Consider the following 13,436-nt stretch of genomic DNA (forward strand, 5'->3'; position numbering starts at 1 on the left):
GGATGATAAAAAACTGTTCAAAATTTGCATGAAAATAGTAATGCAAATAAAAGCAATGACCAGAAATGCAAGCAGCTTAAAAGATGGTGTGATCCCAGGCCGTGTGTGTCTTAATCCACACTCTGGGTATGCTGCTCACGCTGCCCTGCTGAATGGCTGGAGAATAATTGGAATCCTGAAAAAAACCCCACCCTTTAATCTCTAAGTAGATCAATCAAATTAATAAAGGCACTCTAATATTTGTTTACCAAATGCAGGAGTGAAGCAAATGAGAAGGTCATCCTGCAATTTGCTGTGAAAAACCACAAGGCTGTGCATAAAATTACCTTGTAACAAAATCCTTTAAAAGATAAAATTAACCTTTCCAAGCACATGCCTGGGAGCTGGAATCCTTCTCTGCAGTTAATTGGCATTTCTGCATCATTTAGGACCCGTGACTGTAACACCAGAGGTGTGGGCTCCACCCCTGCCAGTGAATCCCGTGGGGAAGAGCAGCAAGAAAAGGGGGGATTGGGAGAATTCCAGGAGTCCTGAGTCCCTGGTTTTGGTAAATTCAGCTGGACTCTGTGTGCATGTGAGAAGTCACTGCTTGCAGCTCCTGATGTGCTTAAACTTCAGCTGGAGCTACGAGCCAGGAGCTGCTGTGGCTCAGAGAACACAGGCCAAGCTTTGGACTCTCAGGTAATCCCTGGAATCCTCCAAGGAAAAGCAACTGGATTTTAATCCACCTGTTTAAATTAGGAAAAGATCCTGATTGCTCTTGGGATTGTTCCCATCCACAATGCCAGAGTTCAAACAGGTGAATCCAGCTCTGTCAACCCCCTCTGCCAGGCAGTAAAATGCTGAGGATATAAATTTCCTAGGATATCACCAAAATGCCTGGGGAGGTTTCAAATGTGCAAAAGGTGGGTAAAAAAGGGACTGATCATTTTTGATACCTGCCTTGCAGGGAGTGACAGTGAGCTGGAGATGGGTATTTCAAGCAGAAACCAAGAATTCCAAGCCTTACTTATAAATGAGTGTTTATTGGGAAGGAAAAACCTTTTGTGGGCACAGCTGCAGTGCAAAGAGGAAGCCACAAATTAAAATGCTCAGAGGAAACCTCCCCATGGTAATGATCTGTTCAGTGGGGTGTGCTGATCCTGAAGGCTCCTTGGACATGCACTGAGCCAAAGGGATCCAGTGTCAGTCCATACAAAGCACACACAGATGGGTGATTCCCTAAAATTATGAGGTTTTCCATGGTTAAAGGAAGCAATTTTGCACATTTGGTTCCTGTGGCAGGAACCAAAACAAATTCGGGCATTTCCAAATGCAGAGAGGAGGGAAAACAGTTTAGTTGTCCCTGTGTTGCTCCACTGTGTGTTATGGAATTGTGAGCATTAAAGCCAATTGCAGGGACATTAAACAACAAGACATGTCCATATCATTCTGGCTTTGTAAAAATGGCTTATTTGGATTTTATTAAATTTATCTTACTTTATTAAATTTGTCCACAGACACCCAGGACATCACCTAAAACATGAAGGTGCTAAGACAAGACCATGTTTGTGCATAAATAGCAGTTTTCTCAGAGGGTTTTAAACTGGCTTTCACAAATAAGTTCATTTCCATTTCCCAACAGAAGAAACACAAACTGTCAACTCAGCACACCCTGCAAAGCCTCTTTAAATAAAATTATGACCTTTGTTTTAGTAACCAGGCAGTTTATTTGGGTCTTACCGTTAGAGCAGCCAGGGACATGAAGCTGATCAGGTTGTTCCACACTTTATCAATATCCTTCAGCAGCTGCTGCAGCTTCTCACTGCACACAGCAGTTGCTTTGATGCCCAGCTCCACCCTCTTTGTTACTCTGTAGACTTCAACAACCCCTGTGGATGGAAAACAGGGGAGGGTTGCAGAGAATGCACAGGATCCCTGAACTCAGAAACTGCAAAACCAGAGTGGCACAGGAGGGGTGGCCACGGAGGGCTAGGGCAGAGCTGGAGTTACATTTATTTGGCAGAAGAGTTCTTCGTTATTCAGATGCTGGCAAAGATTAAGATTAAAAATAATGCCATTTGGGGAAGAGGGATTCTAGATTCCTGGTTTTTAGAGAAGAACTTTCAGTGTAAAACATGTGGAAAATTAAAACATACCCTGTAAATATTCCATGCCTTGAGCAGACTGGATAACTTCAGTGCAAACAGATGAACTGCTGATTCCATTTAAGGTGTCATTTGCTTTCTTTATGACCTGGTGGAAATGAATTTCATAAAATGATGGGGTTTCTATCTTTAAATAATCATTACAAACAAGACTGCCCCCAGCAGAAACTGTTATTCAGAATAGGAGGCAAATTAAACAAGAAATGATTGCCACACTCCATCACATGTTTTTATACACTCCTGCTTAAGTAGATCAGGGAAAAGTATGAACATTTAAAACCTTAATATATTCCCCCCAATACTTTCATTACCAAAATAAGAGTTTTAAGAGCATGCATGCCTTGCTGTCTAATTTAATAAGAGCATTCACACTTTGGGCTCTCTAATACTCAAATGCAAAGAAGAAATGTTAAGGAGCACTGATCTGAAATATCTGACAGCAGCACATGAACAGTCCCTGGGCACAGCCCAACCACAACTCTGCCCCTCAGGAAGACCAGAGGAGGCAGGCACTGGTACCAGTGCCCTGAACACACCAAACTGGGCACCCAAACACGGGGCCACCCCACTAACCAGAGAGCTGGAACACTTAGGGAAAAACCAAACTAATCCCAGTGACAGGGAGATTAGCGTAGGGTGTTTAGCTGAGGAGGTGGCAGCTTTTGGTTTAAGGGCTGTAATTCCCAGGGCTGATTCCCACACTTTCTCTGCCTGCTGGTCTCAACCAGGGAGTGAGGCAGGTCCTGCAGGAAGGAGGGAGGGATCTGGAGGAGGAGGAGGTGCCACACTCACCTGCAGGGCGCTCTCCAGGCACCTCTGCCACTCGTAGGCGTACCTCTCACTCTCCTAGAGCAAACAGAAGGACAGGCTCAGTCTTGTTCCTACACACATTTCCCTCCCTCTCTCCTACACAACAGACACACAGCAGACAGGTATTTTTAAAAGTCTATTTGCAGATCAGCTGTGTGGACTTTTAACAGATCTGTTCCTAATTTCTCCCCATTCTTTCAAGATTCTCTATGCAGCTGAACTCTAGAGCTTGATTTCTGGGAGTTGGAATGAGTTTCAAAAGGAGAACATATAGGAGTGGGTAAAAGGTTTCACTGCACACACCTCCTCCTGGCACATTTGTTACAGTCTGCTGTTCTAGCAATGGGGATTAGCAGAATTTAATCTGAGTTCCTTTTCCCATCTCTTCTCAGGATGAGCAAGAGAAATAACTACCACACAGCCAAAAAGTGATGCCATTTCCCAAAGCAAAAGGGCTCTGCCAAAGCTGGGATTAGATTTAAACTGTAACTAATTTCCAGTCATAAGCTCAGGCTGCAAGGTCAAGTGATTCTGTGTTTCAGACAACATTCTGTGTTCTCCCACTTCCCTTTAAAGACGTGACAGAAGAAACTTCCAGGTTCCACTGACAACATCCAGCAGCACCCGGGCACCATCTCACAGTCACCATCTCACAGTCACCAACCATCTCACAGTCACCATCTCACAGTCACCATCTCAGTCACCATCTCACAGTCACCATCCACAGTCACACCCACACAGGAGCAGGAGGAGCCCCAGGGAGCCGGGCACAGCAGCCCTTTGATGTCAGTGCCAGCTCGGGAGTGTCCCAGGCCGTTCTCACCTCCACCTCCCCGGTCAGGTCCTTGTACTTGTCCCTGATGACGGGCAGGGCTGGCTTCTCGCTCAGGGTGTTCGAGCGGTCCCTGAACGGCTGCTCCACGGCTGGCAGGGGTGAGGAGCGACTGATTTCTCTGTCCCCCAGGCTCAGGCTCCTCTTATGGGACCCTAAAAAGTCAGGTTGTAACAAGTTATTCCTTCACTCCAAAGACCCAGGCTATTTAAAATGAATAAAGTGGCGGCAAGGGTTGTCCCGTTCCTCCAGAAGAACAAATATTTCTCTTTACTCAGTGACTGCTGCAGATTTCCCCAGCCCCTCAATTCTTACAGGTTTTTGGCACAACAAATATTTTCCTTGTAGAAAAAGACCTGCTCCAAATGCCACAGAAATCAATGAGAAGATTCAGGTCGTTTCCAGCAGCCTTTGGAACATATTACAATATGCCCCATTAGCTAATTAATAATTCAATTAGGAAAATCAGCCTTTGCCAGGCACATGCATCATGAGGTTCCCCCACCGTGGGCAGGCTTACCTTGCACAGACAGGTCAAAGGTGGCCAGCTCACTCCTGATCATCTCCTCACTGGACTTCACCTTGCCTTGGGAAGTTGCCACCAAGAAGTCGAACTTGCTGATTTTTGGTTTCTCACTCTGGAACTCTCCAAAGTCATCTGTGGCCTCTCCCCGCAGCTCAGAGGAGACTCCAGCGAGGAAATCAGCACCCAGGGCTGCATCAGCTGCTGCTGCATCCTGAGCTTCCGAGGGAAGCCTGGCAAAGTCCCCAAAGTCCCTGACGTCGTCGTCGCTCGGACCGCTGGAGCCCTTAAAGTTCGCAAAGGCTGCGAAAGAAACATCCTGCAGAGCATCCTCGCTGGAGAAGGTTGTCACTTTGGAAACTGTTGTCATGGTGATGTTTTCCGAGCTGCCAAACAAGGTCTCCTTCTTCTGGAGGACAGAGGTGGCCGCGGAGGAGGCGCTGGCCGAGGGCTGGGCAGGGCAGGGGAGCTTCTTGCCCTGCTGGGCGTCGTCCCTGTCGGAGCCGGAGCAGTCGTAGCTGGCCAGGCTGCTGACTGCAGAGCCACTGTGGCAGCTTCCAAACGGGCCTCCCTTAAAGTCATCCACATCTGAAACAAACCCCCACAATTAGGAGCTGAAGTGCAAACCCTGAACTCTCCACGCCGCCTAAGAACAGCTCGCTGAGAGCCTGGAGGAACTGCAAGAACAAACACAGTGAGTTGTTGTCTCACTGAGGCTTGAACTGGAGTTTGCACAAAATAATCTGGAAAATACCTCAGCATTTCATACAAAAATTTCTCTGTTCAGTGAATGTAAGCCTTGACCTTTGAATGCTGTCTTACATTTTAAGCTGAAAGTCACCATACCACTATGGTGGCGAAGAAACACCAAAAAAATAAAAGTTTCTGGCCAGTCCAGGCTGCACAGATCACCAGTTGAGTTTTCTGGCTGCAGAATCTACAATCAAAATATAAATGTTACAACTCAAACACCTTTAATGCACTATTTCATCTTATCAAATCAAACCACACAGAAGACTAGGCTGACTTTTCCATTCCTCTGATAAAGCATTAATACACTTTAATTTTATATTCATGCATTGATACAAATAACATATAAAAATGTGCTGCAAGGATCTAAAAAAGCCCAGAAATCCTGTTTGAGCTTATCAGGGCTCCTGCAGCACCGCACGGCCGACTCATCAAACTTCCAGGTGCCAGCACTGACAGGGATATTGCAGAGATCATGTTTTAACTGAATAAATAGTTTGTAAAAGCTAAGTCTAGAGAAAATCCAATTATTTTGCAGAAAGCTCCAAACATTGGTACCCACCTGGTGATTACAAGGCCCAATAGGTTCTTCTCCCTGCCAGGGGCAGGTGTGAGCTCAGAGCCTGCAGTGCCCGGGGCTCTGGCTGCCCCCTCCTCCCTGATCTTTCACCCCCACTCTGGGGCTGATCCCCAGCGAAGGCACACGGAGCCAGGGCAGTTTTCTTTAGAGCATGAGCCCCCTCCCCAGCAAACCAGCCCTCCTAGCCTACATTTGGCATTTGTTTTCCTGCAGGAACAATTGTCAGTTCGGATCAGAGCCGCCGTGGCTGCAGGGACGGCAAACCCAGAGCACAAAATGTTCTCCCTGAGCCTCAGTGGGGCTGAGCTCCTGGTGCTGGACACCACGGGCACGCTGGGCTTGGACAGAGCCAGGCTGACTGCCCAGCTGTCCTCTTTATCCACTCCAGCCCGAGGATTAAACCATTCCAACAAACCATTTCTGCCTCGGTTTATGCATCTCACTGGAAGGGGAGAGCAGGCCAGGCCCCAGGCTGCTTCCCAGGCATGACCCACATCCATGGCTAATGAAATCCTAACAAACACACAGCAGTGGTGGAGTTCACTGGCCACTGCCACGGCTCAGCGAGGCACAGCTCCTCCCCAGGCCTCCCTGCAGCTGCCACTGTGCCCACGACAGCATCCCAGATCCACACAGGAGCCCCTGCACATGGCCAGGGTCTGCAAGTGCCCCTGGAAGTCTGAATGTGCAGGGCAGGAGTTTGCAGAGGGTAAAGAGATGAAATCACTGCTCCCGGCACAGGAGAAGGCTCTGGGGTGAAAGGAGCAGCCCTCAGAGGGGTCGGTGATTTATCACCACAGATACACCCTGTGCTCTCAAGTTTTTGTTTAAAGAAGGGAAATGAAAGCTTTGCATGAAGAGAGAGCCAGAAGCACCTCCAACACGTGAGGCAGCTGTAATTAATCCTGGCATCCTGCAAATACCACCAGCTACCAGGCAAGCCCTGTTCTCCCTTCGCTTTGTGTTGACTCCAAAACCCTGCAAAGATTTGAGCCTCGCTTCGTTCTGGTGCTCCTGGGAGAGAAAGGGAGGAGTGATGACCCCACCCCGAGGATCTGCACACTCACAGCCTGCTGGGAATTCCTCCTTTGATAACTGCTAAGATTCTGAGCTGCAAACACATCCTGAAGGCCCAGGTCAGGGCAGTGCTGATCCAAGCCTGGCAGGCTCCAGGGGGAATCCTGAGCTGACCTGCGATCGATAGGTCAGGCCAGGGGAGGCACAACAATAGCTTAATTATTCACAAATAAGAGTCAAGATTCTCTGTGTGTGAATTCAGGCAGACACAAAACCTCTGAAGAGGTCAGGTGAAATGTAATGGTTTGATTCTGTACATTTGTTTTTTCTGCGTAATTCCAGCAGGATCACTCCAGTGAATAAACTTTTTCTAGGAATATTACATTACAGGAAAAACACTGCATTCAGAGTCAGTGTTAACAGCTCAGGCAGCCCTAAAACAATTTCCTGAGAAGCATGAAAAATAAGAATGTGGAACCCCAAGTCCAAGCTGCCTGATCATCACCTGGGAGCAGGTGCCCCTGCAGCAAAGCTTGGCTGCAAAGAACGTACAGCAGCATGAAATACAGTGAAAATACTGTTTCCCAGTCTTATCTCACCTACAGAAAAACTTGCCACCCCTTATTTGAGCCAACTATAATAATTTATTTCAACTACCAAGGATTAAGTTATGGCTGGAGGCAAATTACAAGCTGGAGCCTTCAATGTCAACAGTTTAATCATTTAAGGAAAACCCTTGACAGCATTAGCGACTGCCTGAAGAAAACTGAGAAAGACAATTCAGGGACATCGGAATAAATTTAGGGATTTCAGCCAGCACAGGAGACTTTCAGGTTTTTGTGTTTCAGTGGATATTAAAGGCTGATGAATAACTCCACCTCTGGTGCCACGTTTTGGTTGTTAGGGTGACACGGGTGGGGGCTGTGGAGCTGTGTTCCAGCAGTGCAGCAGCAGTGCAGCAGCAGTGCAGCAGCGGTGCAGCAGCGGTGCAGCAGCGGTGCAGCAGCGGTGCAGCAGCGGTGCAGCAGCAGTGCAGCAGCAGTGCAGCAGCAGTGCAGCAGCAGTGCAGCAGCAGTGCTGTTACCCTGGGAACAGCCCTGCAGCCCCAGGACCTGCATCCCTGCAGCCCTGCAGCCCTGCAGCCCCCAGAGCTGCTCATTGCTTCCAGGGGGCTCTACCTGAGGAGAGGAGAGCAGACTGCAGGGACAGAGGTTCATGCACTGCTGCCATCAGTGTCGTGCCTGTCAGCAACCAGAAAAATCCCATTTCTCAGCTGGGGAACAGTTAACAATAAGGGAATTATTCCCATCTGCTTTCTCTTTTCTAGCTAAGGTGGAAACCATCAGTAACACTGCCTGTAAGATACATGAAAATCAAGGAAATAGGAGAGAAAAGCCTCCAAACCTTGTGGAATTACAGGATTTGCTAATTATTTTGAAATGGTGATGATAAACAACGTTTCACAGCAAAATAAAGCCCCTGAGCTGACACTGGGAGCTCAGTCCCACAGAGGCCCTTGGGAAGGCCATGGCAAATCCACACCCTCCCTGTCAGAGGCTGCCCAGGGTACACCAGGGTGGATGAGCTCCTCTGTGTGCAGAACTAACCCAAACGAGGGCAGGGGAGTCAATCTGACTGTCAAGTCTGGACACAAACATCTTAAATACAGTCACGGATGTTCCTCTCCCTCCTCCAGGGATGACTGGCTGAACAAACACAGACTGCACGAGTCCTGCAGAATTAGGTCTCAGCTTTATGTTCAAAGCTTTGGTTTAAACACCTTTAGGGCTGGGCACGACCTGCTGATCTCCAGAACCAAGGAGGGGTGTTGTGGTTTTCTCCCTTTTTCTTTTTTTCCCTTTTAAAGTCTCTCCAGCTCAGTGTAAAGAAGAAAGCCACATTCTGCTTCCTGGGCTGGTTTCTGCTCTTGTGGCAACTCCAAAACCTCACAACATTTTAACTATTCCACATCTCAATTATTTATAGCTTTCTACCTTGTCTACTAATTCCATGCTAATCCCAAGCTGTCAGTGGCTGAGGAGCTGGAGAAATTTGAAGTGACATAATTGCATGCCACAAATTTGCAGCTGTCATTCACGTTGGAAAGTTTCAATATTTAGAAGGCAGAACTTCCCAAATGGAAAATTTACTTTGGGGTTCTGGTTAACTCACATTGGATTAGCTAAATAAATATCAGAATATTATTGAGTGGGCTTCTACTCATAAAAGTCTAGACAGCAACACAGTTTTTCAGTGCCAACTCACAGAAACAACCCTGCCACCACACATTTCCTCCACTCCATCCCTCTCAAACACACATCTTTGGAAAAATATTATTTAGGCTGATATGTAAAGATTCAGAAGGTCACAGGGAGCGAGGTCAAAGCGTTGGAAGAGGAGAAAGAAGCTCACCAGGAAGGTGGTGAGCTTTTCCTTTCACCAGAAAGGAAAGAGAGAAAGGCACCCACCAGCTTAAGGGGATACCAGAACCTTAAACTCTGTATTTTTGAGGAAAAAGAGATCCATTGCTGGTTTGCAACAAATCACACACATCCCCACGTTTTCAAAATATGCCAAGATAATATTTATTAACACAGCAGGACTTACAGATCACAAAAGATAGTGATACAGAGGAGCTGGGAAGGGCGGTATCAGAGTAAAGCATGCAGGTCAATACTTGCAGAAGAGAGATATCAAAGCAGATCTGAAAAGGCACATTCACACAGGAAATGTTTAGTTGAAATCAGACATTAGAAAAAGCAGCAAAAAAACCTGAAGTTGATTAAAATATACAGAGAATCTCCAGTAATGCCAAAGAAAAAGGTACTTTACAGGTGTGTCAGTGCAGCAGATAACCCTTTGAGGGTGCCCGGGGCAGGGCTCCTCTCGCTGCAACCTTTGGCAGGAAGAACAAATCAGGTTCAGGTGCTCGTCCAAATGCTCTCAACTCGGAGTGAAACGTAAATTTGGTGTAAAAGAAGCAGCCTGGTTCAAACTAACAGCATGCAGCCAGTGCTCAAAGGGTTATACGGAGTAAATGCAAGAGAAATCAGGCAACATTAGTATCGTCTACCTTCCACACAGAGAGTCAAGAGCCGAGTTTAAAGAGACTGTATCCCCTTTGGAGAGAGAAAAACTGGAAACCTTTCATCCCTCAAGAGACACAGGACCTGGCATGGGAAGCAAGGCAAGGATCTCTCCCTGATTCCCAGCGTAAGCACCTACCTGCCCATACCTGGAAGCTACAAATGTCAAAGCTCACAGCCAAGGGACCAACACCTCTGTGTGGGCACATCACAAAGTCAAATCATCTCTCAGCACCTCTGTCCTGCTGCTGCTCCCCTGGAGATGTGACACAGGGCTTGCACTCATGCAGCTCCAGGACAATCTCCCAGCAGCGAGGTGACAAAGGGATACTGTCCCTTTTGGACATTACATTTACACATCGAAGGAAACGAGGAGGAAAAAAGAAAAAACTCTGCTTTTTAACTTCATGTAAACTGAAAAAAAAACAAGAGAAAAAAAAAAAGGACTTGACCATCAGCAGTTCACAGCTTGAAATGCATCAAACACACGGAAAGGAACACGTGAGCACAGAGTGTTTGTAGCAGAGTGTCCAGAGCACGTCCTGCTACCAAATCCAAACAGCTAAATGGAGCAAAACTCTCCCTTTTGGAACAACATCTAACTTGGCACCAGAGGAGAATACAGAGTTGTTTAAGTTTAATAAAAATAGCTTCTAATTAATACTTCAGAGTTCAAAAGTTTAGCAACAAGCACATGAAGGGCTAACCCCTTGAAACAAACCAAAAAAAGAGGCTTTCCTGCCACAAACAGCAATTTTTCATCACGGATTGCTGTGGCAAAAGCACACGTCCTGTAAAGAGCTACAGAAGTCAAACTACCACCAAGAGAGGCTAGAAAAATATTAGGAAAAAGTGCTTTCAAACCCAAAGTAAACATTCAAGAATACACTGTTGGTGCTACGTTTTGACAGCTCACTCAACTTGGAGTTTTCCCAAGCAGTAATATGAAAATTAAATGTCTTTGCTAATAAATTATTCCTGATATTTTGTACCCTGTTAGAGAGTATCTTCCACATCGAAGTTGCCGACTTAATTCTCTCCCCTACTTAAAAATATCATATAATGCAAAATTACAGTACTGTATATTTTTTCTCTACCCATATCTGCAAAAAATGGAAGAAATATTTCATGTGGAAATAACCAATTCTTGCAGTAAGAGCTTTTACATTTACAGTTTGTATGTTCCCCCGTTCAGAAAAGCCTTTGACTGCATAAAACTTGTCCTAGAACACAGTAATGGTTCCCGTGTTGTTGAAGGCCACAGAACATTTAACTACAGCTTATCTCCTATGTAGATATGAAAAGAAAAAGCAGGACACTTGGGAAATTTCTTTTATGATATGTGATCAGGTCAGAGATGGTCACTTCACTCCCTCAGGAATGTTGTTGTAAAGGGAAATTAAAGAAGTGATATGGATAAAGTGAAAGTCCCATGGTTTAAATTTAGGTCCAAGAGCTCCCAATCATGGGACCAGCACTTGCAGCCCCTTGGCACAATGATTCCCACGAGGGATTTACCACTGCAAGGTGTGTGAAATACTCTACAACTGCAGTCCTGCAAGATCCTGGCTACCCACACTGAGCCCCACTCTAAGGGGAATACACTGGTGTTGGTGATTAGTCAGCTTCTCATTAACAGCCCCAATTAGTGACCCTTGGGAAGCGGGGAGCAGGGGAAGTCCCCAGGCCAAATGCTGTGTGGAAAACAAGAGATTAAAGTGAGACTCTGCCATCATCTTGCTGATATAAATGGAATGACATTGTTTGCACTGGAATATTTTCCACTCGAGTCCCTTAAGTGCCAATAGCGAAGAGGTACCAGCGTGATGATGTTAAATCTCAAAAATAAAACTGGCCTGGAGTTCAAACTGTTCCAGCTATTTGTATTTATAGTCTTCTAAGACAAAAACTAAAGAGTGCCCTGCTGAGGGGCCGTGGCTGGCGGGGACACACACTGAGGAGTCTTCCACTACTGAAAGACGAGTGCATAATACTGTAATTGAGCACAGAGAACACGGAATCTGCACCACCTACGTTACCAGAGCAATCTAACCAGTTCCTCACCTGCTGCTGGTGGATGCTGGCCACTAACTGTTGGCAAATCCAAAGAGCTATCAGACATGACATGCTTAAGATCTCCTCCCACATCAGCCAGTTTCATGTCAAACTGAACAGACAGCGCGTCTTCGGAGTCCTCCTTGCCCACGCTGCTGCCGCCGATGGAAGGCAGATCCAGGGACTTCACCGAGGCAGAGTCTTCTTTGGCCTGCTTGAAAGCTGCCACTTTGTCCACCAGCGACTTGTCAGTGCCACTGGAGGAGAACTTGCTGGAGTGGAAGTCAGCAAAGTCCTCATCGCTCCTGGCCGAGGAGAGCGCGCCGTCCTTGGCCTCGTCGAAGGCCGCCCCGGAGCCCTCCAGGGACAGCTGCTTGAAGATGTCGTACTTGGTGGGCGTAGCAGTGGTGGCAGAGCTCTGCCCACCCTTCACTGCGCTGCCTGAGGAGCCAGCCTGAGCACCAGGGCTGGCCTCCAGCTTCAGCGCACTGTATTTGTCATCAGGTTTTTGTTCGGAAAAGCCCCCGCCGTTGTTGAAAGCCATAAAATCTGCAAAGTCGTCCTGTCCGCTGGCTGATGCGCCGTTAGAAAATTCCCCAAACAGGTTGAACTCCCCAAAGTCATCAGCTAAGCTTGAAGCTTTGCCGGGTGCTGGCTGGGCAGAGGTGGCTGGCAGGGGCGGCGGGGGAAAGGAGCCCGGTTTGGAGGTGTTGAACGCAGCTGGGAAGGACGGCTGCTTGTTTTCTCCAGGAGAGGAAAAGAGCTCCAGGTCTGCCAGATTCAAAGGGGTCTTGGCTTGTGTTGGCTGTTTTGGCTGAGCGGGCACAGGAGGGAAGGGTGCAGGGAAGGTTTTGTCTTTGCAGGGTGGCTCTAACGGGGAGACGCTGTCAGCGGTTTTGAAATCTGTGAAACCGTCGTCGGCTCCTGCGGGCTTGAACTCTGCAAGGTTCTCCCCTGGGAATGAAAACAGGGAGAAAACAACAGTTAAACCCTGCAAACGAGCACAGCACACACCATGCAAGCAAGCAAATTATTTCATGCAGTGTCAGAAAGGTTTTACACAAACTGTTTACACGAAGGACCTCGGGATGCACACGGAACTGCAAACTCAACTTCCACACAAGTGCCAAGGTCAGGGATTCCACTTCTCACTCCAGCAAACACTTAATTCTCTCAAATAGCCTCAGAGTCATATTAAACTCCCTCTACACGGAGTTAATATCAAAACACACCATGACAAATAGATTCAAAAGGAGATCAATACTGCCTTATTTGGCCTCTATGCAAGTTCTTCTCCCCACCTCACCCTCTGCATGTTTGCCAAACGATGAATGTGATTTTGAATTTCACTTATACCAATACAGTATTTGCATTTACAGAAGCAATTCCTCCCTTCCTCCCTCTGAAATACTGCAGTTTTTTCAGGGGGGATCACCAGATGGCTGAGACAAAACCAACATGAGGTAACAATGTTTTCATTGAATTTACATTAAATATTTTGGAGTGCTAATTTTATAACTTTCTTCTTTTGAACATGAAAACATTGTTTAACCCATTCACCAGCATGTACATACTTGGACTACTTGTAATTTTAAATTATTGATGTTTACTGGAGAACAAGTGCTCAATAAATAGA

General features: G+C 46.7%; 1 protein-coding gene across 6 annotated transcripts in view; it reads right to left on the bottom strand.

The window, feature by feature from the left end:
• SYNRG (synergin gamma) overlaps positions 1-13,436 on the bottom strand; it is a 32,441-nt gene that overhangs the window by 5,707 nt on the left and 13,298 nt on the right. For all 6 annotated transcript variants that reach the window (XM_063402886.1, XM_063402885.1, XM_063402884.1 and 3 more), the window contains 6 exons: positions 11,810-12,754; positions 4,310-4,900; positions 3,781-3,944; positions 2,940-2,993; positions 2,139-2,235; positions 1,723-1,871 (listed from right to left, as the gene is read on the bottom strand). In XM_063402886.1, coding sequence (XP_063258956.1) covers positions 1,723-1,871; positions 2,139-2,235; positions 2,940-2,993; positions 3,781-3,944; positions 4,310-4,900; positions 11,810-12,754 — 2,000 coding nt within the window. The remainder of the gene's footprint in view (positions 1-1,722; positions 1,872-2,138; positions 2,236-2,939; positions 2,994-3,780; positions 3,945-4,309; positions 4,901-11,809; positions 12,755-13,436) is intronic.

Source organism: Prinia subflava, chromosome 8 (assembly GCF_021018805.1).
Source record: "Prinia subflava isolate CZ2003 ecotype Zambia chromosome 8, Cam_Psub_1.2, whole genome shotgun sequence".
NCBI lineage: Eukaryota > Metazoa > Chordata > Aves > Passeriformes > Cisticolidae > Prinia > Prinia subflava.